The 27,268-nt window shown below is 42.0% G+C and overlaps 1 protein-coding gene across 1 annotated transcript in view; it reads right to left on the bottom strand.

Annotated features, from left to right (window-relative positions):
* Positions 1 to 27,268, bottom strand: part of LOC147800280 (uncharacterized) — a 70,960-nt gene that overhangs the window by 36,136 nt on the left and 7,556 nt on the right. The window contains exons 5-22 of the mRNA XM_087141785.1: positions 19,827 to 20,006; positions 17,809 to 17,985; positions 16,348 to 16,602; positions 13,750 to 13,926; positions 13,172 to 13,360; positions 11,914 to 12,108; positions 11,063 to 11,263; positions 9,828 to 10,034; positions 8,929 to 9,029; positions 8,065 to 8,233; positions 7,720 to 7,944; positions 5,914 to 6,102; positions 4,697 to 4,894; positions 3,222 to 3,357; positions 2,823 to 2,941; positions 1,582 to 1,773; positions 1,140 to 1,328; positions 532 to 732 (exon numbers count right to left, since the gene is read on the bottom strand). Coding sequence (XP_086997911.1) covers positions 532 to 732; positions 1,140 to 1,328; positions 1,582 to 1,773; positions 2,823 to 2,941; positions 3,222 to 3,357; positions 4,697 to 4,894; positions 5,914 to 6,102; positions 7,720 to 7,944; positions 8,065 to 8,233; positions 8,929 to 9,029; positions 9,828 to 10,034; positions 11,063 to 11,263; positions 11,914 to 12,108; positions 13,172 to 13,360; positions 13,750 to 13,926; positions 16,348 to 16,602; positions 17,809 to 17,985; positions 19,827 to 20,006 — 3,300 coding nt within the window. The remainder of the gene's footprint in view (positions 1 to 531; positions 733 to 1,139; positions 1,329 to 1,581; positions 1,774 to 2,822; positions 2,942 to 3,221; positions 3,358 to 4,696; positions 4,895 to 5,913; positions 6,103 to 7,719; positions 7,945 to 8,064; positions 8,234 to 8,928; positions 9,030 to 9,827; positions 10,035 to 11,062; positions 11,264 to 11,913; positions 12,109 to 13,171; positions 13,361 to 13,749; positions 13,927 to 16,347; positions 16,603 to 17,808; positions 17,986 to 19,826; positions 20,007 to 27,268) is intronic.

Consider the following 27,268-nt stretch of genomic DNA (forward strand, 5'->3'; position numbering starts at 1 on the left):
AGCAAAATACTGTATCCATGAGAAGAACTTGTTCACATACATAATGCACCTTCTGTATTGTAAGAGGGCAGTAACACTTTGAATATCCCTCCAAAAATGACCAAAAAAGGAGATTTTAAAAAGTTAGCAGTTTGCACCCTCAGTTATGTGAATAGAGTAAGGAAGATTATTAAAATAAAATGAATTACATGTTTGTTAAATTATGCCTGAGATTCTAATATTCAGTAGTCACAATGCTCCCATCCATTGTCCCTCCTACTGGCTGCCTTGCCTAAAGATGTGGGGACTGAAATTTTTGAAGTCCCATGTGGATATTTGAAACTTTTAACAGTGAGAAAATTAGGCCCTTCCTTAAGGCAAATCTTAGTCACAATCTTTTAAAAGCATGAGTGAATGGCACTGATTGCCCTTTCACATGACTACCATGGTAAAACTGTTCAGGAGTGACCAAAATTAACAAGTACGCAGTCGCAATAATTTTACAACAGAATATATTTCACATGTAATGGATAATGTAACAAATATACCGACCAACACAATGGATGTTGGAGATATTTTGAGACCACTTCCCACTGCCAAGACATGTGACGTAATCGCTGCCTGGAGGCTCTATGGCAAATCCATCTTGGGTGCAGGACAGCAGGCAGTTGTGGCCAAACACAGGCTGGCTGTAGCAGACATCTGGGGTGAGGGTGATGTCTGGTGCTGGGCTCAGGATCGGGCACTCCGTTTCTTGCAAGAAAACAAATGAGCACCAACAACATGATCGCAAAAAAATGTTTGGGAGAAAAATTCATGTCTCTGTTCTGACATCAATTGACTGCACAATATCTAGGTGACTGAAGGTTGCAAAGGTCCATTATCTGACCTGAGAAGGTGGGGGTGTCAAACCATAACACAGACACTTTTCTGGCTTAGCAAAAATATACATGCGATACTGAGACCACACTGGGTATATAATGTGTCCTGATCCACGTTGTGTTAGTTGTGCATGTACTTGGGTTTGTTCAGCGGCATCACTGGTAGGTATATAGTGTCCAAGTACAGTATATGTACAGTGTGGAACTCAGCAGAACCATTCTTTTCCTTTATATTTTCTTGCCAAACAGTACTTCATTTTAAGCGAAGGGCAAACTTACCGTTACAGACAAGGTCTGTTCCTGACCAGGTACCGTCAGCCAGACAGCGGGACCTCCCATCATCACTAGTCTGTGCCTCGTACCCGTTCTCACAGTAGAAGGAGCACTCAGTGCCAAAGGGTTCATAGGGGAGGCTGCAACCAGACTTGACAGAGTGGGGTGGGGCGGGCTGGGCAGGGCACTTAACAACTGGAAGAGGTCAATGTATCAAATGATATTACCATAACACATGTGCTATAATGGTGCTCTAATGCACAAGGCTTTAGGCACAAGGCATGGACGCACACATACAATAGTATTAGCCAACACATAACTATCTAATCTAGTTGCTCAATCCAACAAGTATGTAGGTACAGTTTCGGGAAAGTTGGACTTCAACATGGTTGTTGATGTTATGCAAGATTATGGCCTTATGGAATTCACGACAATTTGGTATACGTACTTGTGCATGTAGTAGTCTGCCCATCCCAGTAGGTTGTATCATCACTGGCTAACTGACAGGTTCTATTCCACGATCCATTCCGGGTATAGCCAGTATTGCACTCCACACTGCAATTGGTGCCAAAGATAGGACTAGGGTGGTCACAGTGGATTGAACCGGAATTGGGAGCTTGGAGTCTTGCACAGCGATGCACTGGGGAAAGGGGAATCCACAAGAGAGTGATGACAAAGGAACTTTCTCTTTTTGAGTCAATGTGGGGTAGCCGTGTGAAAGGGGGCAGAAAGTAGGCCACATCAAATAGGACAAAAGAGAACAGCAATTACATGTAAACATGTGTAGGACCTTGTAAAAATTCAGGAGCAGGGTGCCATTACGTGCACAGCATGCTGTCTGGAGGTACTTCTCTAAATCTTTAGTTTTACAGAGAGCACTCTACAGTTGTGGCCATATCAGACATCTTCAGAGTGTCTGTGTGGCAGAGCCAGAAATGTTTATGTTATTAAGTACACGTTTTTACATAGAAGTAGTTCCCCTTTAAAAATGTTTGACTTTAGTTTAGAGTTCTTGATTTTTTTCTAGTAGTGTGCCCCCCTGTTTATTTGTTTAAGCCCTAGCTTCCCCCATATAGCGTTGCCACATGGTCTGGTCACACTCAGTGTTGCAGATCAGCAGAGACCAGTCACTTTCACATGTACCTATGTATTGTTCCTCCTAACTGGAGTGTGGTTTTTCTGCTTGAGCCCTATTCTGCTAGAAGTCAGTGATTGAAGTCTGAGTGTAAACTCATAAGGTCCATTTTGCATACTGTGTTGGGTTTGGGTTTTGGGTTTGGTTTTGGGTCTTTTAAAGTCTTAGTCTTTGGGTGTTTTTTAGTCCTTGAGTCCTTTTAGTTATTTTTCATTTTTCCTGTCCTTTTTCGTTAATAAATTTTTTTTGTCCCTTTTTTTGAAGTGAAATATTGGTGTCTGAGTCCTTATTAATTCAGTTTCCTGCGACTTTTCCTTCAAAGATCCTTGGTTTAGTTAGAGTTTTTGTTGTTTTGCTAATTCCTCATAGTGTGCCATTTTTCCCTGTTACATCTGCACAATTTGTCAACATGCTTAGCTCTGTGAATTGAAAATGAGTGATCAATAAGAATGCCACATGGAGCCAGACACAGAGGTAAAGGCAGGCTAGGAGAGACTAATAACTAGAAAGAGAAATTACCCCTCAAAATATTCTAAACATGGACTCAATATTACCTATGATGGTCACAATGACATCACAACGTGAAGACAATGCGCTGGGATCTGTTGCAATGTATGTGACTGTCGTTTTGCCTTCAGGAAATCTGCTTCCAGGGGTCATATGACCAGCCAGCCTGTTGCAAAGCAACAGAAGTACGAGGGAAAGATTACAATATAATGTAATTTGAGCCCCCTTTGGATGAATTTTGTTAATTTTCAACAGAGAAGACAGTATGAAGTTGGCATGATAGCTGGCCCAACACTCAAGTAAGTTCACCTTAAAAGTTGTGGACTGGCAATGACAGGTGATTAAAATGCCTGAAATAGGTGCTTATAGTCTCAACAACTGAGCCAAAAGGAGATAACATACACAAGCAGGACAAGATGAGGCATGGTTTCGACTGATCGACTCACCTACTAACATTCACCATTCCCGAATTATCAGTAGCAGATGGTTCATCAAATGTGACGATCTTAGAATTGAGGCCAAAGTCACTAACAACTTCCAGGGACCAAGGGCAAGAGACATTAAACTTGGGAGGCTGTTCATCTGCAGGCCAATGAAATGAAACATTACAGAGATGCATGCATCATTTGATGAAGTGATGCATAATGACACATGGGTTTAGTCTGAGCTGATAAATCTATGTGTCCTGTAGTACACTCAGACAAACTGATGTTCAACAAACTCCTACTCTTTTTATGAAGGGAGTATACTATCGCCTGGACTCACCATTTTTCTGAATTTCTCTTTTTGGGCAAAATCGACCAGATTAACTGATGCGGACTATGTGGTGCAGTTATTTTGTCCAACTCAATTGGAATTAGCCAAATCTGGATTATCTCTGTCAGACAAAATTCTTCTGAACTGCATTTTTTCAAGAAGGAACAAATTTGTGCTCTACAGAGATTACATTGAGCGGCGCAGAGAAAGCTTCACATTTGGTCCTTTTCCCAAAGGACCAAATTCAATTTTCCCATTAAATGCATATGTAACAACACACAGAAACAGGATGCCAATACCATTTTCCTTATTTTTAAGAGGGCGTGCCAAAGTTTTGAAGAATAAATAATCCTCAACTACATTCAATCAGGCATTGGACGATACAATTTCTAGCACTTTATGGCAGTTTCAGATAATCTTGCACAATATACTTATTCTGTCAACTCTTACTGTAATGCTGTGTGATACTATTTTCTAAAAAGTGACCCTTTTTATAAAATTTCATTTCTCAAAAGTTTAGTTTTACACTGTCCATAAGTAATATTTGTTGCTCGGTGAAAATAATGTAGTGTTGAAATGTTCCGTACCAAAGTCTAAGCCCCACATCGTACAAAGTAATAGTAAAGGAAAGCTTAATTCTTTTTTTTTTTTTTACAAAGGAACTTAATATCTTAGCTTTGTAAAGTTGAATCCAAGTGTTAACAGGTTGAGTCAGAATTTAGAGCAAGGGATAAAGTAAACGTGGCAAGGAAGAGGCAAGAGTTGCCCCACTCCCTTCTTCCAACAGAATTGAACGATAAAAAAGGAATAAAAGTAAAAAAAAAAAAAAAAGACACGAAAAGAAAAAGACGAAAGTGGATGAAAATCACCAAATTGCTTGAAAAAAATCTCAAAATTCCCCCTCCCACTGTTAATGGCATATCAGTTCATAGTTGATGAGTGCTTTGCCCTAACCCCCCTAATATTTCCCCCAGGAATAAAAGTGGTTTGTCCCTCCCTAGAAAAAAGCCTGGCGATACCCATGAGGGATAATACATCAGAGCATGATAATACAGCACCTCAGAATAGTTTGCTATATAGATGGCACTTTACAAGTGCTTGTTATTATTATTGTGCAATCCAGTCCAGTAAATACACTAATGTCAGGCAAAAAAGATAATATTACCCAGACACTGGGTGGATTGAGGATTGTCCCAGTCACCACCGTCGGTGCAAGTCTTGACAGCAGGTCCCTGCTGGAGGAAGCCGTCATCACAGGAGAAACGGCACACGGTATCATAGGGTAAGGTTGCATTTTGGCTACATGTGGCTGGATCCACTAAACCGTTCAGCACAGAGAAGTAGCCGGGGCAAGTTACGGTCACTGTCAAAGAGAAGCCAAAATGATAAAAAATATAGGATTAACAGAAAAAAAAAATATCGCTGAATGACAAAGTTTCTTCTTGCACAGAGGACACTCAACTGAACACTAGGCATGCAACTTGGACTTTGACAAGAATCAAGGAAATTCTGGTCTTTACAAGACTTTGTACGGTGTTTTTCAATTTTTAATGACATGAGTGTTAGTGAAAGACAAGAAGTCTGCTGATCTGAGGAAAAGTTGCATGCCTGTGAACAATTAATGTAGATTTCACTTTGCGATTCAACTTCTTATGAGAACAACTTGAAAGGTGAAATATACAAGAAAGAAAACATACATTCACAAAGTTCACTGATTTTCATGTTATTTGCTTTTAAATTGAATTTGTTACAGGTGTGAGAAAAGTGGAGGACTGTTTGTTTGCTATTTCACTGTCACATCCTTGTTAAATATTTTTTGTTTTGGTGCATCACAAAATTTTCAACTTCATTAAAACATCACATTCAAAGTTACACACATGCGAAAAGTATACACATGTACATTAAAATGTACAACAGTTCATAAAGGTATACATGCAATATAAATTAAAATCCAATGTGAATGATAAAATCTTCTACTTGAGAGTCAGACAGCCACACGTCTGAATGGGTAGAGGCAGGGTGTCTCGATCAGTGATCCAAAATCACTACGGAATGACTGCTACACCAAACAGTATTTTAGGATTCTGTCATGCTCGTTCAGGTGGTGTTTTCATGTGGGTATGAAAAGCACCAGACTATTGCGGTGCTGGAGGTCACTGGCATGATTCAAATCAGCAACAGTGCACTTAATTTGAGAAAGTTGAAATTGGGCTACCATACATGTCCATGGACATAATTCAAATTGAACTCATGGTTTAGTTCAACCACAACACGCTAAATTCATTTTCCCTACAAAGGCTACGAGCCAGACAGATCGAGTCCAACTTACAGATATACCAACGTCCAACATAAAGCATGGGACCGTGCAAACTGGCACATTACCTGTACACTGGAAGTTGGGGCCACTCCAGGAGCTGTCTGCTTGGCACTGGCGGTCGCGGACACTCCCTTCACCGGGTGACCTATGACCCAGGTCACAGTGGAACTGGCAGGAGTCGCCATAGGTGGCAGTGTCCCCAACACAACCGCTGATGTAGCCATTGGTGACATTAGGGTAGCGACAAGTGTTTTCTATACAATTCAAAACGTTCATAATAGTGCAGGTCAAACCTATTTGACGGTTAAAGAAATTCACAGGAACTGATTAATTATCATCAGCTTGGGTGTACAAAAAAAGTATAATACCCCCAAGAGGTGGTGTAATGTAATATATACCGGTTTCACACAGTGCTCTTACCCGGGTAATCTTGGGGTTAATGAAAAAATTAACCCAGAGATTACCCGGGTATCTTGGAGCGTTCACACAACTCTTCTCGGGGTTAGAAATTCTCCAGGTTAACTGCCTCAATACCCCACTTAACCCGGGTAATTTCTAACCCTGCTGAGATGATTCTCTGGGTTGACTTTGCATGTGTGAACGTGTGTTAACGCTCGCGTAATAATCCAACCCGGGTATGCTCGCCCCTGGTTCGTTGAGCTGTCTGCGTGCTCTCTGATCTGCCGATGAAGGTCACAAACTTTGAAGTGGGCAAAATGCCAATGCACGTGGCAATATAATCCCACAGGAAGTGATGCCATTTAAGAGAGACCAACTCTGACTGCAGAACAAACACAAATACATCTGTGCACATGCTGTGTCACACCACACACGAGCTCCTTATAAAGGTCAAATCATCAGTTAAAATAAATTTATTTAATCATGCAAGACAAATTTCATACAAGCATGATCAAATACATTGTGCAATAAAGGCATTATAAACTTTGCCAAGTCAAAGATACATAAAGGTGCCTTAGGCAGCCACCAAATGACCCACATTTGACCCAGAGATTGGAGGTGTTGATTTTTGCAAAGGGAAGAACACCAGAGAAAATTACAAATCCTTGTGGCACAGAAGAGAATCAAACAAATCTGACCTGGGCTTGGAATCGAACCCAGGACCACAGGGATAAGTGCTTTACATTTTACAAAGCAGCCAACCCCCCCCCCCCCATCCTGGATAGGCACATGCGAGAGACACTGGATCGGCCAATTCATGGTTTCAAGCAGCTAGGAATTCTTTTTTGTCTTCTTTAAATTCCAATGAGGGGATAGGTACAAGAACCCCAGACGGCAGTTTGGTGACATAGCTCGGCAGGCTAAGCTCAACAGCTGACATGCAGCACATCGACCACACTAACATGAAGATCAGTAATGTCAAGATGTACCTTCACTTTGAAAGACAGTGCCATGCTACAGTATTCTAGACCCAAATTGCCTATTTTTTTTTCCAAGTTAAACTGACAACTGATGCACTTTCGTGTGACTTGTATAGCTTGTGAATTTCTGTTGCATGATATATGGTGAACTTTGTCAGGTCAGACATTCATCTGGGGATAAAAAGGCTCAGACCCGAAAATTTGGTCTAGCAGAATTCTTGACTACACAGAAAAATGCACATACTCAGCTCAAGCCCTAATTGTGAGTTTCCTGATGTAATGAGCATTTGAGCTTGAGTTATTCAAGCTCAGATGGCATATCATCTTGCTAATGTACCCACTGTGCCCTGTGCATCTATGGACCATAGAGGTAGCTTGTTAGTGCTCAATGAGGAAGCAAAACACGAGCTATGGCTCTGCTCTGTCAACTTTCAAGCTATAGGCAGGTCTCCTGGTGACCACAAGACAGAAGACGAAGACAAATACGTGTACCTTCACAAGTTGGCTGCTCAAAAGTCCAATATCCCTGACTACTTTGATCAGTTACACGGCTGCACTGCCTTTGAAGTGTTGCACCTTCTGTTGACAAGGTGTATCCGGTGTCACAACTCATTTCACAGGTTGAGCCGAAGACAGCACCCCCTATGCAGGAGCCGTGTCCAGACACAAGGCGCACAGCGCCATTCAGCGGGGCATTCAAGCCAGCGCACCAGGTCACTGAAAGAAATTGCACTGAAATATGAGTTTTCAGTGTACATATTAATACCCATCACACACAAATCACAAAGTTTCACTTTAACTCAAAATAATAGGTTTCCCAAATTGTTTGGTAATTACCTTTAGTCTCAAGTAGCATAGAACACGACCCTGAGTTGCCAGCGTTGTCAGTTGCTGAGTAGACCAGTGTGTAGGTTCCTTCTTCCAAAGTGCTAGGCTTGGAACCATTGACAAGCTGTGAGTTGATGGACAGCAAAACGGCCGTGATCTGATGGCCAGCGTCTGCGGCCTTCGTGAAGGAAATGAAACAAAAATATATACATTACGGAGTAGCAGATTTGTAAGGGAAAGGTCCAGAATGTGAAGAAGGAAAACAATGATCTTTACATTGACAGCACTAAGACAAAACTGAATGACTGATTGTGGTAGACTAGAAATCTCCTTCACATGCTTCCCTAGGCAAACTGAGCTCCGTTTATGCTACTCTCTGTGACAGGTCCAACAAAAGCCTCACAGCTCATTTAGTAATACACGTATTATATTAGTACTTGTGGTTCCCACCAATAAACAGCATAGAGTGACCATGATAATTTCAACCTGTACAATCCATGAACCTTTTTTGAAAATTGTGAGACAGCAAATTCTGTTTGCTTCGACTCAGACACTTTAGAAGCCTGCATGGAAGATATGCTTGGATTGTGTCTATCTTTGAAGAATAATTCAAATTATACATAAGCTGTACTACTCGCATCTCTTCTAAAAAACCATAGTAGAAACATTGCTCTAGATCTTGTTGTGATCCATTCAATCAATTTATTGTGTCACGCATCGGGGATGGCTATCACTTTGACAAAACATAATGTTGTGTTCTATTACATATGAAAACGGAATAAAATGGAAACATACCAACTGTCATTTTGCTGATTTTTTAGGTTTATGACTTACATGAAACTGTCCAAAGGACTGAGATTTAAAATGACTCACCATAATGGGTTCCCACAGCCAAGACACAGATATCACACTCTGCCCTTTTCTGGCAAAGAGAACCTGATCCACGGAACACTGCACAATTGGGGCTGTTATGTCTGGAGAGAATAGTGTATCATAAACTTGCTGCATCCGTTCAGTGCTAGGAGATTCATTTATATACACTGGTATGATTTTTATCAGATGATTATTTTATTGCATTTTGTGATTACAGAAAAGAAGAAAACATTTAGGATTTAAAGGATTGGCTAAAATGATCACTTATACTGTCCATCAACAGGGTTGGATTCTATCCCCTCAAAATTATTTTTGAAATACGTCTTGCTGAAATATTGCTCACTAATAGTAACACTTCTCACTAATAGTAACATCGGCAGTGAATATCCCTTAACAATCTCAATTTCAAACTGTTTCAGATTTAACCCAATGCGTACCGCATTTATGTTTGTCTGAAGTTATTAAGCCATTTCATTCTAAGCCCCTTGCTTTGAAACACATTTCCCAATTACAGCATTTTGATTTAAAAAATAGACCACTTATTACTGTCTTCTTTTTTCATTACTTATGTCTGTCACTGCACTTTTTAATGAAGGCAATGCTACATAACTGTATTACCTATGTTTGATTTTTTTAAATGTACACATTACAAAGTTTTAAAACAGACTACTGTGGCTTTGGCCACTGTTTTGTCAGCTTTCAGAAAACAATGCCACACTGAACATCCATTGAGTCAGTTCAGTACTTCAAGACGGTATTCAAGATCAAAGCATGCATGAATGCTAGACAATGTAAAACCCTACTGATATCTGACCCTGCGTGCATAAATAATCTTGGCATACTCCATTCTGTTTATGTGCTACTGGAATACAGAACTGTCTCCCTGTCTGCTATCGTACCTCTACATTCCACACTGCTCCCATCCCAAGTTCCAGAGACCAGGCAATTACGAGTCTCCGTGCCAAAGATGGTGTAGCCTTCATTACAGGCTGATATACAGGTCGTGTCAAATGGGTGGAGACCGCCAGTGGTGACATTTTGCCCGTAGCGGATGCAGCTTGACTTGAAACCGTTGGTTGGGGTAGGAAGCAGTGGACACTTCACAACTGCACAGAGGAGATTAAAACTGTTTCAGAACATAATTTACTTGGAAGCAACAGGGAAAAACCTCACATCCAATGATCAAATCATGACGGCTGTAATGGAGAATGTCATTCATGATATACAAGCAAACAGCACTGTGTAATAAAATTGAGGCCAGATAGGCCAAAATGCAGATCGAGGATCAAATCTTTATGATGGGGGCTATTTGAAGGACCCAAAATTTGGGGAATTTCGTTATGCTACTGTTAATTGTCTGTCTGAGGGTAAGGGTATATTTTGGGGCTTGTCCATGCTTTGGGAAAGAAGGGTAAAGAAAACGTCCCTTAAAAGTGTCTTTCATTGTACTTCAAAACAAAAATGAATTTTGCTTCTAGGGAGGGGGGAAATGCCTTCTGTTGGTCCCTTGGATAAATCAATGATACTGCTTTTCTAAAAACAACAGACATGTTGATCAACGGAATCTCCAAGGGTAAAAATGATAGCTGCTGTACATTACTTGATACATCACTGCTTAAAAACTTGGGCTCATGGACATACATACCCACATTTTAGGCCCACTTTATCTACCATTTTTCCCATCTGTTGTTTTTGCATCGCTTTGTTTTGATTTTGTGAGGGAGGACAGGTAGTGCCTCACTTTGCTCCTCTCATGAAATCCAAATTCTGTTGATTAATTTTGTTTTCTGCTAACGTGGTGAACTGTTTAGCTCCTGAAACTTGATGAATTGAAGGTTACGCTATCAGGAATTGATCTCAAATCGCAGTTAAGAAGGAGGTCCCATTTCGTCAAAATGAGGGTAAAATTGCTGACTGTGAACTGTTGGCAATTTTCTTTGGCTGCAATACTCCTTCATATTAAACTTATTAAATTTGCCAAATTTCTCCAAAATCTAATGGACCTGAAGCCATCAGTTTGGTATGCAATGAGAGGCACACTGTCCCTGCCTTATTCAAAGAAAACAGGTGAACCTTGAATTAACTGAAGAAGGTCTGTTCAACATACCACAGTGAAAGGTAGAACGATACTTACTTGTGCAGGTTAGTGTTCCACCTGACCAGACTCCCATATCATTTCCATCATTCTGACAAGTTCTCTGAATTAAAGTTGTTGGTATGTATCCATGATTACATGACAGGGTGCAGATGGTGCCATAGGGCTCATATTCCAGAGAACAGCCACTTTTCACACCGTTGACTGGGGCAGGCAAGTCACTGCTTGCACAGGTGATTTCTGATAATGAATACCAGACTAGGTATAAGCAACCAGGATGTTTAAGAATGAACACGTACAGGTACATTTCTAAGTCATGCCACTAGATGAGAAAACGCAAAGTCAGAACAATGACAAACTACTGGAAGGAAATGTGTTTTGTCACAGGCGATTTATAGAGCAGAAGCTGGTGAATTTAAACTTGACGACGAGTGGTCAACAAGTGACTGACTTGTGATGACCGGAATGGACTGTAATGGCTTCTGTAGATCAAGAAAGACACTAGTTCAACTGGCATGCAGCTACAGGTGGTGACAGTGACAACTTAAGGGAGGAGTCCACTTCATTTACAAAGTGTAAACCTATTAGGGGCCATCCACTATGCAGAACCCCCCCCCATTTGCACATATGCATTCTGTATACTTCAATGTCCTGATGATTGTTGAGTTGGTAAAACCTCTGAGGGCTGCAGTGAAAGTGTCTGTGTATAAAGATTTTCGATGTACAAAAGATGGTCTTGGTAGGCATTAAATATACCGGTATTGATCTCATGAGTTTCAGCCGATTTAACGACCCTTCCCTCCCTGAACACGGTCTGTATACAATGTACCCCACCCCTATTCCCATCCTGCATATGTACTTCACGGATGGCCCCATACAGCACATTTTACCCATGCACTGAGGCAGCATCTGTTGCCACTGGCCATCTCCACCGCACGTCATGGATGATCCACCTTGCAGGGTGTACCCCTCAGCACACGCATAACCACAAGTAGTATTATACACAACCTTGTTCCCAGCAGGGCATACACCAGGTTGGTTTGGGAGCAACCCGGGGCCTGGCTGCAGAACTTGGCAGGTAACAGCTGCGGAAATGAAACAAATGCTCTGGTATATTCAAACTGATACTTGTGGTCAAATGGCCATGAATGCCAGTTTGAATGGACAACCAGTTACATGTATTAAAGTGAGATTTGCATAGTGCTGTATTTGGCCTATGAATGTATGTGAACAGTGGTGTAGCCACTGGGGGGCCTAACAAAAGCCCCCCCCCCAAAAAAAAATCACACCACTGAAAGCTGGTGCCCCCCCCGTAAGATGCTGGTGCCCCCTTTGTACCCAAACCCCCACTAGCTACACCACTGTCTGTGCAACTACTCGTTGAAACTTAACTTCTACAAAGCAATGACATTAAGACAACAATGAATTGCCAGGCCACAAACGGGAGTTAAATGTTGGTCAGCCTCTATATTCCTGATCGACATTGCATTTCAAATTGCTAATACAACTCAGGATTGATCGCTATCACCAACGGGTGAGATTAATCCTTGCTAGGTGCAGCAGGTAAAGGCCTCATCAGATCTCACTGGGACTGGTGTTGCCACTGAAACACATAAAGGGCCTATGTACAGATACATTGCCAGCCGCTGCATAACTTTACAAATTTGATGACTGGCAAATCATTTTCGATGTCCCTCTCTCTCCTTTCAATTTGCATGTATTTTTGGATGAATGTCAATGACAGGCGCCAGATTGAAAAAAATATCAACATGTACTGGTAAATCTAGTTACAGCAAACTGAAGTCAAAGTCTGGGGTCTGTTCTGTTTTTACACAAATGAGTGACTGGAAACACACTCCATTTGCCTAAATCTTCATTTTGCAACCAAGTACTTTTGTATTATTTCTAATATTATTTCTAGTTTTCCACTTTGAGTCAAAGTACTTTGATTAGTACGAGTATGAGTATTAAAGAAATTGAAATTACATGTGCGTGTAACTCAGTTTTCAGCTTTCGTTTTTATTACCATCTGTACATGAATAGACTCAAAACTCCGGAGGGTAAACTTTTGATGAGATCTAATGATACAAGTAACAGGATATTTGAAAGGAATCTATTACTGTGCAAGGTGATTCATGATTGGCTTACGTTGGCATCTTGTAGCACTTCCATCCCAGAATGCATTGGTCTGATCTGCAACACATCGTCTTGCTGGGCTACCGGTGATATTGTACCCGGTGTCACAGACAAAGTAACACCAAGAGCCAAAGGTGTCACTACAGGGCTGACTGCGGAAGTGTCCATGGGCTGGAGGGTCTAATTTTGGACACCTCATAACTGTCCAGTTGAGAAAATAGCATATCCAAACACAGAAAGCAAACAATATTATTCAACATGCAAGAGTATGTAAGAAAACCATTATCAAAAGACTATTCCAGCGACCTAAATTAGAAGTTATTACAGTGGGGCCAGCCTGTGCACATAAATGTGGTACGCGCTTATTACATTTCTCTCAGATCAATAGGGTGATGTGACTAGCAAAAACGTGCATACATGCTCAAATTAAACCTGTGTTTGAGAGTGATGGCCCAGCAAGAATGGCGTCTCCTTGGATTTGCCAATAGCAATAGCAATTCTTGAGCAAAATTATCAGTACAGATCTTGAGTGTCAATGCATAGCATGTTAATTATTTGATAATCAGGAAATCAACAACTTTGCTCCATACTTTCACAGGTGGGTTGAGATGGGCTCCATAATCCGTCGGCTTGGCAAGTGGTGCTGTTTGCTCCATTAAACCGATACCCTTCACCACACTGGAAACTGCAGGATGCTCCTTTGATGTGGCCATTTTGACAATCAATTATCAACCCATCTACTGAATAAAAGCCGCTACAAGTTACCACTGCAATAGAAATTTTTAAAAATGATCCCAATGTTGTAGCTATACATTCCATTTCTATGAGTTACAAATAAACACAATGACCTTCGATTCCCATTATTTAATTTCCTGTCAGCAGTGCTGTATTTGAGCCCATCACAAGTCCCAGCAAGTCCCTGTAAGCCCATCACAAGTCATTCAGTCTTAAAAGCCAATGCAAAAGCTAATCAAATGAGCTGTGACAAAAGCATTATTTTGTCACTGTTTATACTTGTGACTGGCCTTGTGAAGGGACTTGTGACTGGACTTGAATACAACACTCCCTCTCAGACCCAAGTTCATCCTGCTCTGCTACAGGGCCATGGGTTCATATGGCCACTTGAAAAACAACAGGGCAGTTCTAGTCATGGCTGTACAAGAATGAAACCAAGAAATAGCTTGAATGATCCTTCATGCAGTGTATGGGTGTTGTGGAAGAGCAAGGGAGACAATTTTCCCCTGCCTCTAGAAAAAAATTTGAAGGGAAAGGAAAAGGGGGGTGTGAAGAAAAGAAAAAAGAAAACGGAGATGAAAATCACTGGCTTGCTTGATAAAACCTCAAAATGGACCCTTTCCAGGCATTAGTACTATTTCTGAGCTGATGAATGCTGAATATGGGTGATTCACAATAGTGCGCCTCCAAAAGTTTGCAACATGTTGGCCAATCACGATGTGTGAAATCTGTCAATCCAAAGCGCCTTTGCAAAGGGTTGACAGATTTCGCGTGTCGTGATTGGCAAACGCGTTGCAAACTCTTGGAGGTGCACCATTGTGAATTGCCCGTATTGTCTATCACTGCAAATTTTTCCCTCAGAAAAAAGTGGTTTTGACGCCCTCCAAAAAACTCCTGACTTATATGGACTTAAAGCTTGGAATTCCATGCATGTTTAACACATCGGTATTGTTTCTTTCATCAGTTGCTGTTGTTACTGCACTGCTGCTGCCGCCATGCACCTGTCTCCGCTGTTGATCAAACCCACAGTTAACACCACTGCTGCCTGTTCCTTGTCTGGACTTGCTGTCATCTGTAGCCATAGAGGCCACCTTTCATTCACTACATGTCAGTCTTGTAACAAGGCACTACTTTGGTGACTCAAGCCAGGTCAAGTTGGTTTCAGCTGCCAACTCGAGTCTAGTGGAGTCCAGTGTTGTAACGAGTCACTAAATTTGATTTGAGTCATCATTTTGACATTGTGACTCGAGTTGAGTCATTAGGCCAAGAAGTAGAGTCACTTTGTGTATAGTCAAGTTGAGTCGAATCGAGTAAAGCACTGAGCTCATATCAATTTGAGTCACAAATTTTGAACAAAATACAATTAAAACACAGCTAAATGCAGTCATTTTTTGGTATTTTGTTTTTATTTAGACATAATGAAAATAAATTAGGGTGACAGGCATCAAGTCAACTAAAATTTTGCTTTCAATTTTTTTGGAGACTCTGGTCTTATAAGCTTGTACTCGAGTCAAGTCTCCATAAGAGATTCAAGTCGAGACTCGATTCAAGTCATTTACCCGTTGGGACTCGAGTTGAGTTGCCAAAAATTGTGACTTGAGTTGGACTCGAGTCAAGTCATTGACTAGAGTCATTACAACTCCCTTTGAATCATTTGATTAGGAGGGTCATACCACAGTGTATGGTATGGAGGCCATACCTTGATGGAAATGGAAGTACGCGAATCTATTAGAACTTCATACCATACGTCTCCCAAATTACCTCTTCACATTGTTTTGGGACTACAGTGTTGTGCCTCTGACTCAAGTCCAGGCTTCTGATGAAGGACTTGAGTCAATTCATTTCCCACTAGGAGTCTCTGATACGGCCATGCCGAGTACCTGGCCAACCTAACCATTGATTATGGGTACTAGATTCCATGTTGTCAAACTTATTACCCCAAACTGCTTTGGTGAAATTTTGATCCAGCCGTTTAGAAAGGCATGCACCCTTTTTTATTGATTATTTGAAGAAAAACTATTGGAAAAAATCAGAATAAAACATCTTTTGAGACCATTTACTGACAATTCCCTATCGTAAACATTGGATTTGACAATGTTTACATTATTGTGACACTCAGGGAAAGAGATGCCCTTTGTTAAATACAAACAATTTCCACTGCAAACGGCAGCTTTGTAGTGAAGTGTGGTGTGGACGAGTTGGAAAAACTTTACTTCTGTGTTTTGCTCTGATCTTCAAAATAATTACAAGTACCTGGGTACCCGCTTCCCAAACAACCCATAAATGCAAACCACTTGTCTCTGAGTTGCCAATAATGGTACCCGAGTCATTATTACAACTCTGCAACATATGCCAAACCAGCAAATAAACAGTGATGCAGTTCAGAAATTCTATAGGATGTACACTGGAGGACAGAGATTTGCCATATACCCATACACAGTGCCAACACTCACCTCTGACAGTAACGCTGAAGATGCAATCAGCAGTATTGCTTTGGTTGTCTCGGGCCTGGTACTGAATAGTATAAGACCCTTGATCAAAACGACTGCACGGTGGTAGTCCTTGTATCTGATCAGGCACTATCAATCCCTTCTGCAGGTTGTCAGTGGCCGTTGGTGCTTCCCAGCAAACCTGTGCACTAGTCAGTGCATCATCTGCCTCTTCTGATATGGGACCAGAGCAATTGGTGAACACTGGAGGCTCAGCATCTAAACGAACAAGTCAGTTTAGTTACATTCTAATATCACTTGTGGTCCTTGAGCTCAGAGCACAGAATTGTGAGTTTATCAGCAACAATGTGAATACTGTCCTGGGGTATTCACATTGGGGATCATCGCATACATACGTGGGGAGCTGGGGCCTCTGGTAACCGGTGACAAGTTTATGTTTGGTATGTGTCAGCACATACTGTTGCTAGAAAGTTTTGGCAGTGCGATTCCAATCTCAGAGACGTGGGTGACTCCCTTCTGGTCATTTCACCCCACTTATTGTACCGGGGATCTGTTTAGGAAATTAAACTAGAAACTCGGGTTAGAAATAGGGTGATTCATTTTTTTATTCAATTACTGACTGGTAATATTGGCATTAGTGTGAGCAAAGCCTTACCTAAAAGTTATACAAAGGGAATATAACCAGAACAATGGAACAACTCATGTGAGTAGACAGACGTGCTGGCCCAGTAACATTGGAACCGTTAGCACCTTAATTATAGCGGAGCTTGGGCTACTTGCCGTCTTGAAAAGTTGTGTTTGGACGTTTGCTGTACTTTTTTTATTGTCTGAGGGTTGCAAAAGGCTCTTGTGATATTCCTGATGTTGCTAGTCTAGCTTGGTGACCTTATGCACTATCTTTGCATCGTATTTTGTGATACAAATCCGGTCAGGGAGTTTTGTCAGGTTAATACAGCAACTGCTGTGTATTCAAGTGTGTGTACGTGACATTACAACCTGCGCTAGGGCTCCATGCAGAAATTGTACAGCATTGTGTATTATTGTTCGGGTGTATGTATACTCTCACCACAGGCTCGCTTAGATGCCAATGGCCAGAGCTATACTGACGGCTGTGTGATACCCACACTGGGGTTTACTGATGTTCCCAAACAATCATGGAAGTTAAACAAAAGGATTAATGACTGTCCACGATTCCCAATACCTCCACGATTGCCAAACGTGTACAAAACATACTAGAGGCCTTCCAAAAAAGCTGAAGCATGAACAAAAGAGGACAATAGGAACGTCCATGATTGCCCAAAAAACATGTTTACCTATGCGTGTCTGGGTAAGGGTAATTCAAAGTAGATTTCATTATCCATGCTAATTTCCCCAAATGAACGACTCATATTTTGTCTTTGTTTAAACAACTGTAACTTTATACATAACTGTTATTTCAACCAAATTACATGTACCATAACTCACCTACGCATGTTGGTGCTGTCCCAGACCAGTCTTCCCCACAAGTACGTGTTCTTGTGTCACCAGACTTGAAACCAAAGCCATCATCACAGGAGTACGTACAAATACTGCCATAAAGGTTTGAATCGGAGCATGAAACACTTCCATTGGAAATGGGAGGTAAAGACCTGCAATTCCTCACTGTAAAACAATGTGAAATTTCAATAAATAATTTTTCAACGAAAGAAGTTGTGAAAGCTTTATGTGTGTTGTGACGTTATTAGAAAAATCAAATTTTGGCATTCTGACTGAAATTATTTTATAATCAGGAATTTATTTGCAATCATAATGATACCTAAAAGTCATCAACAAGAACATGTTACCTTGTACAGCTTCAATGTGCTGTCAATCAAACAAGTGAAAAAAACCTTCAATGAATTTCATTAAAATAAAGATACAGCAAGACTTTTGATATATACAAAGAACTAGCCACAAAAAATTTGATCTCTAAATGCCCTAATGACTATCCAGCCATTTGGATGCATTAAAACTTATTGGAAGTAAGGATGTGTAAATGGAATCCTCGAAACACACTCTGCAAAAAAGAAATAGTTTTTGGATGTACTAAGAATACGTGCATACTATAATTTCATGTCAGCCATGTTGAAACTTCTAGTATCCTTTCAAATCAATGTTCAGGTGTTGCCCCTTCTTGCCAAGTTTTTTGCTTTGGACAAGTCTGTCATTATCAAAAACACTGGATCTATAACCACCTCAATGAACAGGGTGCACGATGAAAACAGAATATGCTTTTGTCAAAGTTCATTTGGATACAGTGTAACTTAGACATGTTACTGGTACTTGATTTGTAATGGATAGGTAGTAATTGGAGCTAAACTCTTTGTCCCCCCCCCATTTTTTTTGCACCCCCTTTCTGAAAATTTGGGTTTGGAACTGCCCTTTATTCTCAGGTAATAAGTTTTTCACATAAACTCTGACAGGGGCATCCATGCCGTTGTCGCAGCTCATCTCCTGCATTCTCCTTTAAATTCACTTGGCCTACATTGCACACCTGGAAAATTAAACATAATTAATTTTCTTTATAACACTTCACCAACAGATTCTGTATTTTTAATTTGCTGAGAGCCAGACACATGGCATTTGTTTTTTCTAGTGATCTTGTGCACAGCCAAAAGAACTACCGGTATATCCTTAGCAACCAAAGAACTATGCCCATAGCAACAAAAGAACTGAATGCATGACCACAAACATTGTGTGCAAATACTGGTGTGTGAGTTTTATGTCATTCTGAACAGCTCGCACTACAGCTCGCACTGGCTAAAACCATTTTGTAAAGAGGGACTTTGGGAAAGTGCTGGCAAATTTTCAGAAAATTTCTTAATCAAATAGATGTCTTGTTATACATGTATGTACATGTAGTAACATCAAATTGCTTAAAATCAAGCAGAATCTGTGGTAGAGGTGTTATAAAATAAATATTGACTGATGATTTTGTGGTGTAGTATAGTAAATCTAGTCTCTTGGTGATCCACAGGGCATTCCATTTTCCCAAGGTGAAAAAGAGTATTCTCCATGAATCACCTCCGGAGGTTATACTTTGACAACACCACTCGAAGCAGTCACTATTTTTAAAGATGTGTTATCAAATCTGTGCAGTGGATAGCCAAATGTTAATTAACTACCCTGCTATGACATAAATGTATACCAGCACAAAATATTAGGAATAAAATTATAATTAAAAGTGTTTTTGTGGGGACTTTTCCTCCTTTGACAAATCTTAGTGTGCTTCCAGGCTTACATAGTCATTGTGACTTTATATTCACCGAGTGAAATTTTGCACCAAGTGCAATTTTGGACTTCCCCCCCCCCTTCACCAAAAATCCCCCCACATCCACAAAATGGAAAAGCAAAAATCAAATATTTCTGAGTCCACTTGCATCACCTTGACCACATGGGAGGGATTCACATTCACAATATCTAGGAAAAGGCGACTTGATGTATCATGGTTTATCCAAACTGACCTCGGCATGTTGGGAATGGTGTAGACCAGGCGAGGCCAGAATGACTGCAGCGTGATGTGGATGATCCAGTCAGTATGTAGCCTGTCTGGCAATGGAAGGTGCACACAGAGCCAGCAATGTTGCTCTTGCTGCAAGAATGCCACCGAGAATAGCCTGCTTGAATACTGGGACAGCGCAACACTGTTGAAAAAGCATACAGATCTCGAGGTAGAGTCTAGAGTATTAAAGTTAGGACATGATCTGATGACGGGGACAAGTAGGGTCTGAGTAACTTGAACCATGGAGATACAAAAGTATTGGACTAACTCTAAAAATAGTTTGAACATTCACAATGATTGGACAATATCCTAAATGCAGGTGAACTCATTTTCTTTCTGCAAAATTTTTCACTGTGAAGATTTCCATGGGGCATAAACTAATTAGATGCCTTTATATTTTTATCATTTTTAAACTTACACAATGCAGTAGGTAGTCTTACTCATTAAATTATTATACATGTAGATGTTACAATGTGCAACAAACAAGAGTGTAGTAGGGAGTACACTTCATATTTACGGTTTTTGTAATGCAATATCACAGAAACAGGACTAGAGTGGGTGGAAACATGGTGGAAGTGCGGGTCCAAGCATGATAACTGTAACCAACCAGCCTGGGCAGGAGCAGCCAAAGACTTAGAGAACTAGGCATAGTCCCACAGACTGGCCTTCCTTGTGAGGGGCTAGGCAATGTACAGGACTAGCAATGGAAGTTTGTTACTGAATTTGAAAATTCTAAATCCCCGGCCAGGTTCTGAACTTCATCTTGTCATGTCATATCCCTTTCTTGTATTTAGTCTGCTACCTGGATGAAGAAGACCTGGCATCACTTTCGATCCAGTTTACAGGAAACTGACCGAACAGACCTGGACTCGTGAACAGGGCCCTATACTCCTCCGCGTTTCTGATGATCAACGAGAAAGGGCCTTGTTTGTGGGTGTGCGACAAGCCCCTCAACAGGTAATTTGACTCGATCTTAAAATCTTCTTTCACCCGGCAGCACCATGTAAATGTATGCATGTCTTGGTACTGCAGCAAGTTGTTGTGACAGTCTACAGGTTGATGATACCTGCGCTGGCCCTCAGCCGACCTGACGAGTGGCAGTAGAGTGGGCCAGAGGTGCAGGTCCATTCTTGGGCATTGCCAGGTGGTTACAGCTGCCTCTAGTCACATACACAGGATGGAGTATTGTTTAGGTACTGCGTTTGAAAACACTTGGGCTTTCAAAAAGCCAGCCAGCTTTTATTACACCTTTATATTTGGTGTTTTACTCACGTGCCTTTTTATTAAATTAAGACTGAATTTTTTTGTGATGTCTCTTTATAGTATAGGTTTACCCCGCTAGTATGATCAGGCATCAACTAAAATGGTAAGTGAGCAATCTTTCTAATAAATGGGAGCTTGACAGTCCCACAAGTGTGCGTTGGACTTTCCTTGCTGCACTTGCCTTGCTGTACCCTTGCAAGGCAAGTCTCCAGGCCACTCTTGATACAGCAAGGAGAGTCTCCCAGCCACGCTCGTAAGATTAAGAGCCTGACTAAAGGGTTGTCTCCTGATTATCAGATGCCAAAACAAATCAAAGATAAAGCCACTGGATTAGTGACATTCCAAGACTGGCAAATAGGATGGTGTGCACCCAGCAGGATAAGGAAGACTAACATAACTCTATGAGTTCTTAATGTAGGACTATCATAGCATGACTAGGCCTAGTCTTGCAGTCACAGTGGGGGAGTCAGGTTGGTGTAGTGGTTCTTTTCCGAATTGAATCTTGGCTCACTCCATATATGGATTAGGTTTTTAGTCCTACCTCATTCTAAGGGTTTTACCCAGAATATTCCAAGGGTTTTCCCACCACTAAAACTGTAATTAGGCTACTTCTCATTGTCTCTTCTCTAACACTCCTGTAACAGGTTTCTTCGGCCTTGCGAGCTACAATGCCTTGGGCACTTTTAAGGAATCCTTGGTGTCATTACCAGAAATAACTGATAATGATGATAGAGTGCCAGTCGAGAATGCAAGTAAGTCTAGAATAATGTGTAAGTCTACATGTAGATTGTAAGTCTTAAGGCATGAAACACACTGTGGCGGAGTGCAGACGAAAAAGGAGCCGCCGTGCCCTATGCAGATTGCAGTTCAGACGGGTGACCAGTAACACGCCTGTATCTCCCACACAGAAATTGGCTCGTTGTCAGTGAGTATGAGGAATGCCATGAGTGGCAAACACTGGCTTCAATTCCTTGATTACCAATGTGGAAGTCATATCTTCAAGGATGCGCACATCAATGTAGTCTGAGTAGAGGTTGACTAGTACACAGTAGTTTTGTCCATTGACCTCAAAGCGGTCACTCGCAACAAAGTGCAATAGAGTCTTGGGTACTGGGTGTATCATGAGGGGTTCCCTCTGGAGAGCTGGTTAGGACTTTTGCCAGATAGCACATCTTTGGACGGCCTCCACCAGTTCTGTGTATATATGAGGCCAGTACATTACAGTGTATGTCTCGTGCCGTGTTGGCTGTGTACAGGACTCCCATGTGAGATGCACATGCTCTGGCTGTCATGTCTGCGGGTAGGCTTGTTGGTATTACTAAACGGGTCCCCAAAAGATGAGTCCATTTTGTGTTACCAGTTCATCTCTGTATGGCCAGTACTCTCTGATGCACAAGGGAACTTGAACCTAGTCCACTGGCCACCCTACTTGGCTGACCTTCATCAGGACTTGGTCAGTGGATGTTGCCTTGTTGATTCTCTGCAGGCGCTCATCTGTGATGAAGATTGCTGGCTGGATATTCTCCAACTCCGCACTGAGCTTCTGTTCCTTGGTGATGGAGTAGATCAGATAGTCTGGCGTCTTATCTCTGGCCTAACAGGTGAGCAAAGTGGCTCCTGACGATGCATTGCTCAGGTCCATTTGTTTGTAATCTACATAAAGTGAATACTGCTGCAGGTGAAGTCGCATACGTTGTATGCAATTTGGGCTCACCAGGATTGGCTTTCCGACGATGTTCATCAGAGGTTTATGGTTGGTAGCACGAGAACTTTGTCACGGGCAAGGATGTACTGCTCGAAGTGTTGGGTAGCAGATATGATTGCCAGACACTCTTTCTCTATTTGAGCATAGTTGCATTCTGTGGCTGATGATGCTCCTGAAGCCTATGCGACTAGGCGGCCTTTTTGTGAGATGACATCTCCAAGCCCAACGTCAGAGCTATCACACTCAATTGTGACGTCTTGGTTGACATCATAGCAGCTCAGCACTGGTGCTTCTGTGATGAGCTTCTTGACTTTGTCCAGGGCCGCATCATGATGTGGTAACCAGTCGAACATGATGCCTTTGTCAGTGAGGCATCTGAGTGGCTCGCAGACCATGCTCAGATCTGGCAAGAATTTAGCAACGTAGGTTGCCATTCCAATGAGTCTCTGTACTCCCTGGACATCTGTTGGGCGAGGCATGTCGAGTATGGCTTTTGCCTTCGCTGGATCCGGAGAGAGTCTGCCTGAGTTGAAGACATGTCCCATGTACATGACACTAGGTAGCTTGTACCGTAGCTTGGCTGCATTAAGCTTCAGATTCCACTGTCTGCATCTCGAGAGAAGAGCGGTGAGAGGGGCATTGTGTGAGGCCTCAGCCTGTGTTTCTCCGATACCGTAGACTAAGATGTCATCTACAATCACTAAGATGTTCTGTAGGCCTTCGAGACATTCTTGTAGCCTGTGCTGGAATTCTTCTGGTGCTGATGAGATACCGAAAGGCATCTGCAACAAGTGGTAACGCCCATAAGGTGCCCAAAATGATAAACTGGAGGGCTCATCAAGGATGACTTGGAGAAATCTGTCCTTGGCATCAACCACAGAGAAGAGCTTGGCAATTCTTCAGCCTTGGGGCTACTTCATCGACTGTGGGAATTGGGAAGTGATTGCGCTTGATGGCCTTGTTTAGGCCATGTGGATCCAAACACACCCTGATTTTGTTTTGCTTTCTGACGACTACCATGTTGTGGATCTACTTAGAGGGCTTATTCATTCAGGCAATGGTGCCTTGTGCTTCCATATTCTTAAGCTTCTGTTTCAGCTTGCTCTGCACTGGAATGGGCACTCTGCGTCTGGTGTTTTGCATTGGAGTGACACTGTGATCAATGTCTATGTGGTAGTGACCTGGTAGCCAACAAAGGCCATTGTTACATCTTTGTACTCACTGAGGACCTGTGCCTTGGTAAGAGTCTGTGGTTCTGTCTCCACTAGCCACTCCTGAGCGAACTGCATTAGTCCCAGGGCTTCTGCTGCTTTGCCTGACAGCAGTGATGAAGGGGCAACCTCCACAATCTTGAAGTAGATTTTCTTGGTGATCCATTTATCTGGCACCTCAAGCTGGCATCTCCAACAGGGTGGATAATCGTGCCATCGTACAGTTTCAGCTTAGTCTTTGATGGAGGTGTATCACTGAGCTCCATGTAGTCTTCCACTCTCATGATGCTGCAAGTTGCACCAGAGTCTAACCGAAATCTGATGCACTTTGTCTGGTCCCTTGTTGGCGTCTCCACTGCTAGCTCAGCAAAGTATTGCTGTTTGGGCTTTAACTGCACTGTATAGTTGCTTTCGTCACTGTCACTATCACCTTCCTCCATTTGATGGAGCTTCTGTGTAGATTTCTGTGACTAACATTTGGTGCGGTCCTTGCCCGCTGACTGGCAAACCTGTACATAGTGGTTGCGCTTTTGGCACTTGGAACATGTTGTTCCATAGGCTGGGCACTTGCCTTTGCTGTGTGATTTGCCACAGTATTTGTAGCTTGTATTTGGAGGCTTGGTGTTTGCTAGATCCCTGCTGCTTGCTTTTCCCGAAGTGTGCTGTTTCTGCCTATGTCGGATCCATATGTTGTAGGTGAATTGCCACCTGTTCACGACTGTGACAGATGTCAATGGCTTTCTGCAATGTAAGTGTTGACTCACGGAGCAGACAAGCATGAATACTGTTGTCTGCCATCCCCATGACCAGCTTATCTAGTAGCATTTCATCCAGGAGTGGTCCATATAATTGCAGGTTGTTGCCAACTTTCTCAGCCTGTTCAAGAAGTTTCAATGTTCTCTTTAGGTTCTTGTTTGCACGAATTAAACACGAACCTTCATACACCACATTCCGTTTGGGATCAAAATGGGCTCCAAGGATGGTCAGGATTTGTTGTGGTGACTTTCTCTGCTTGTCAGTCAGTGGGACATTTTGATACACTTCATATATGTAGCATTCCTTTCCCATGACAGTCAATAAGATTGCCACTTGGATGGATAAAGCTTTCTTATCCAGTTCTGTGGCTGCCAAATGGTTCTGCCAGCTTGCTTTGAAGAACTGCCAATTGGAGACCTGGTCCCCTTTCATGTCCATTTTGGCGAGTGGGGGAATAAGCGAAAGCGCCATGGTTAGCATGTAGTGCGAGTACAATGCACTATAGAGTGTCCGTTACAGGCCTCCCTAGTTTCCAGCGAGACATTGTTAACAATGTGTGTTTAGGCCAGAAATTCAGTGTGCGTACAATGTATACACGGTCTATCTCACACACATGTAAAGCGTAATGCACGTTCACAATAATAGCAAATGCTACGTGAAAAATGTACAGTTTTTTATCAGTCACTGACGCATCCTACCATGTATGACTGGATCGGTCTGTACTACAGAGGGATACCTGGTGATCTGTTCCCCAAAACTGCCAACAAGTTGGCTTGGCTTTTGTCGCAATGACGCTGGATTCAGCTAATTTCTGACACCATGTTTTAAGGATGGCAGGACTCCAAGAATAGCATTCACCGAAAGTGGTTTATTTCCAGCCCTTGACAACAATAGGTCACAGGGATACGGTGACTGCATAATGCAACTCCATAACATTATGGAAGTTCAAGATTAGCAGTTGCACGTCGTCTTTGGAGTTTTCGCTGCGATGGTTGAGTCTGTTGCTACTGTATGGAGCCGGAGACATGGACCCATATACTACCTGATAACTGCCATCCGACTGACAAATCAACTGACCACATCATCTTGTTAGAAATCCCGGAAACCTGCCCATTGGTGGGAATGATTTCGTTGCAAATACATATATATGCAGTATATCGAGCATCTAAAACAAATCAGCACACTTATATGTATATAGGCTAACACTATCCTACAAGAAGGGTCCCTATAGCATCCGCCACTAGCTACGCATTACTCATTTCAGAATGGAATTTACATCCTATATCTGGCATTACCAAGAGAGCCAATGCCACACATACGGAAGGATAGCAGAAACTGCCAGCAATGCTGCAAAGAGGCAGTCTTCATGCAGGCCTCGACCTTCATTTTTGCCGAACAAGTTAACTTGTTTTTTCATTAGCCCGCAGGAATTTTTACCAGCCCTCTGGACATTGTTTAGGCCCTAACTTTGACTTGCTTTTCAACTTTATCTTTAGTAGGTCTAAAACTGTGGAGTTGATCATGCTGTCAATTCTCAAAACTTACAAATAGAGGATTCAAAACTGGCACAGTTAATAATAAGCCACAAACAATCAAAATTCAAATGTTTTTAACCTTTGTGTTATCTTCACAAAATTTGTAATAAGACAAACAACAATTTAGAACAGGTAGGCATTTCAACAAAAGCTCACCGGGCAAGTTAATGCATTTTACCAGCCCACTGCAGGTTTGCTAATTTGTATGCTGTTCTGCCTTCAATCATGGCCTTGGTGCGGTCAGCCCTTAATGGGGCCTCTTATTATACACTTCTACGTTGCTCATACCTGAGGCCGACCATTTGTCAGTGCTGGTGGAGCCAGCGACTTCATTCAAAGGAAAGTACAGGGGGTAGTACAGGGGGGCAGTAGTCTGGCCCCCACGTTGTAGCTAACAATGATCGTCTTCAGTGCATCTAACACCATGCCGCCCACTTCATCACTGTTGAATTCACAGCACGGCATACAGGATGTATTGATCAAACTCTGATATTACCAAGTCTTCATGAGAGACGAAAGCAACATTGTCTAAAAATCCCGTACAATGTGATTACGGGCTGGTATTAGCAATTCCCGGTTATGTTTACCTAAAACTAAAAAAACAAGCTATAGAACATTCCCGGCCAAGAAAGTTTGGTGGTTCATCCTCATCAAAATACCACGGTTAGCTCCATTGCCGCAAACTCCAAGTGCTTCAAAATTCCCTGGTGCAACACAGACCAACTTAAAAACTTATTCTTTAAAAAACTGGAACCACGTACACTGTGTTCAAGCCCGCTCACCTTAGAGCTTACGGTCCTAATTGGCTGGCCAACCACGGATGTTTCTTTCTCTGTTGCTTTAATGCCAGAATTGCCATCTGCAACGTACCTATACAGATACAGAGACAGTGTATAGAGATCAGTGCACTGACGGTACGCACTGGTCTCGATAC

Source organism: Acanthaster planci, linkage group LG01 (genome assembly GCF_054643075.1).
Source record: "Acanthaster planci isolate LZ-2023a linkage group LG01, COTS_SCS, whole genome shotgun sequence".
Lineage (NCBI taxonomy): Eukaryota > Metazoa > Echinodermata > Asteroidea > Valvatida > Acanthasteridae > Acanthaster > Acanthaster planci.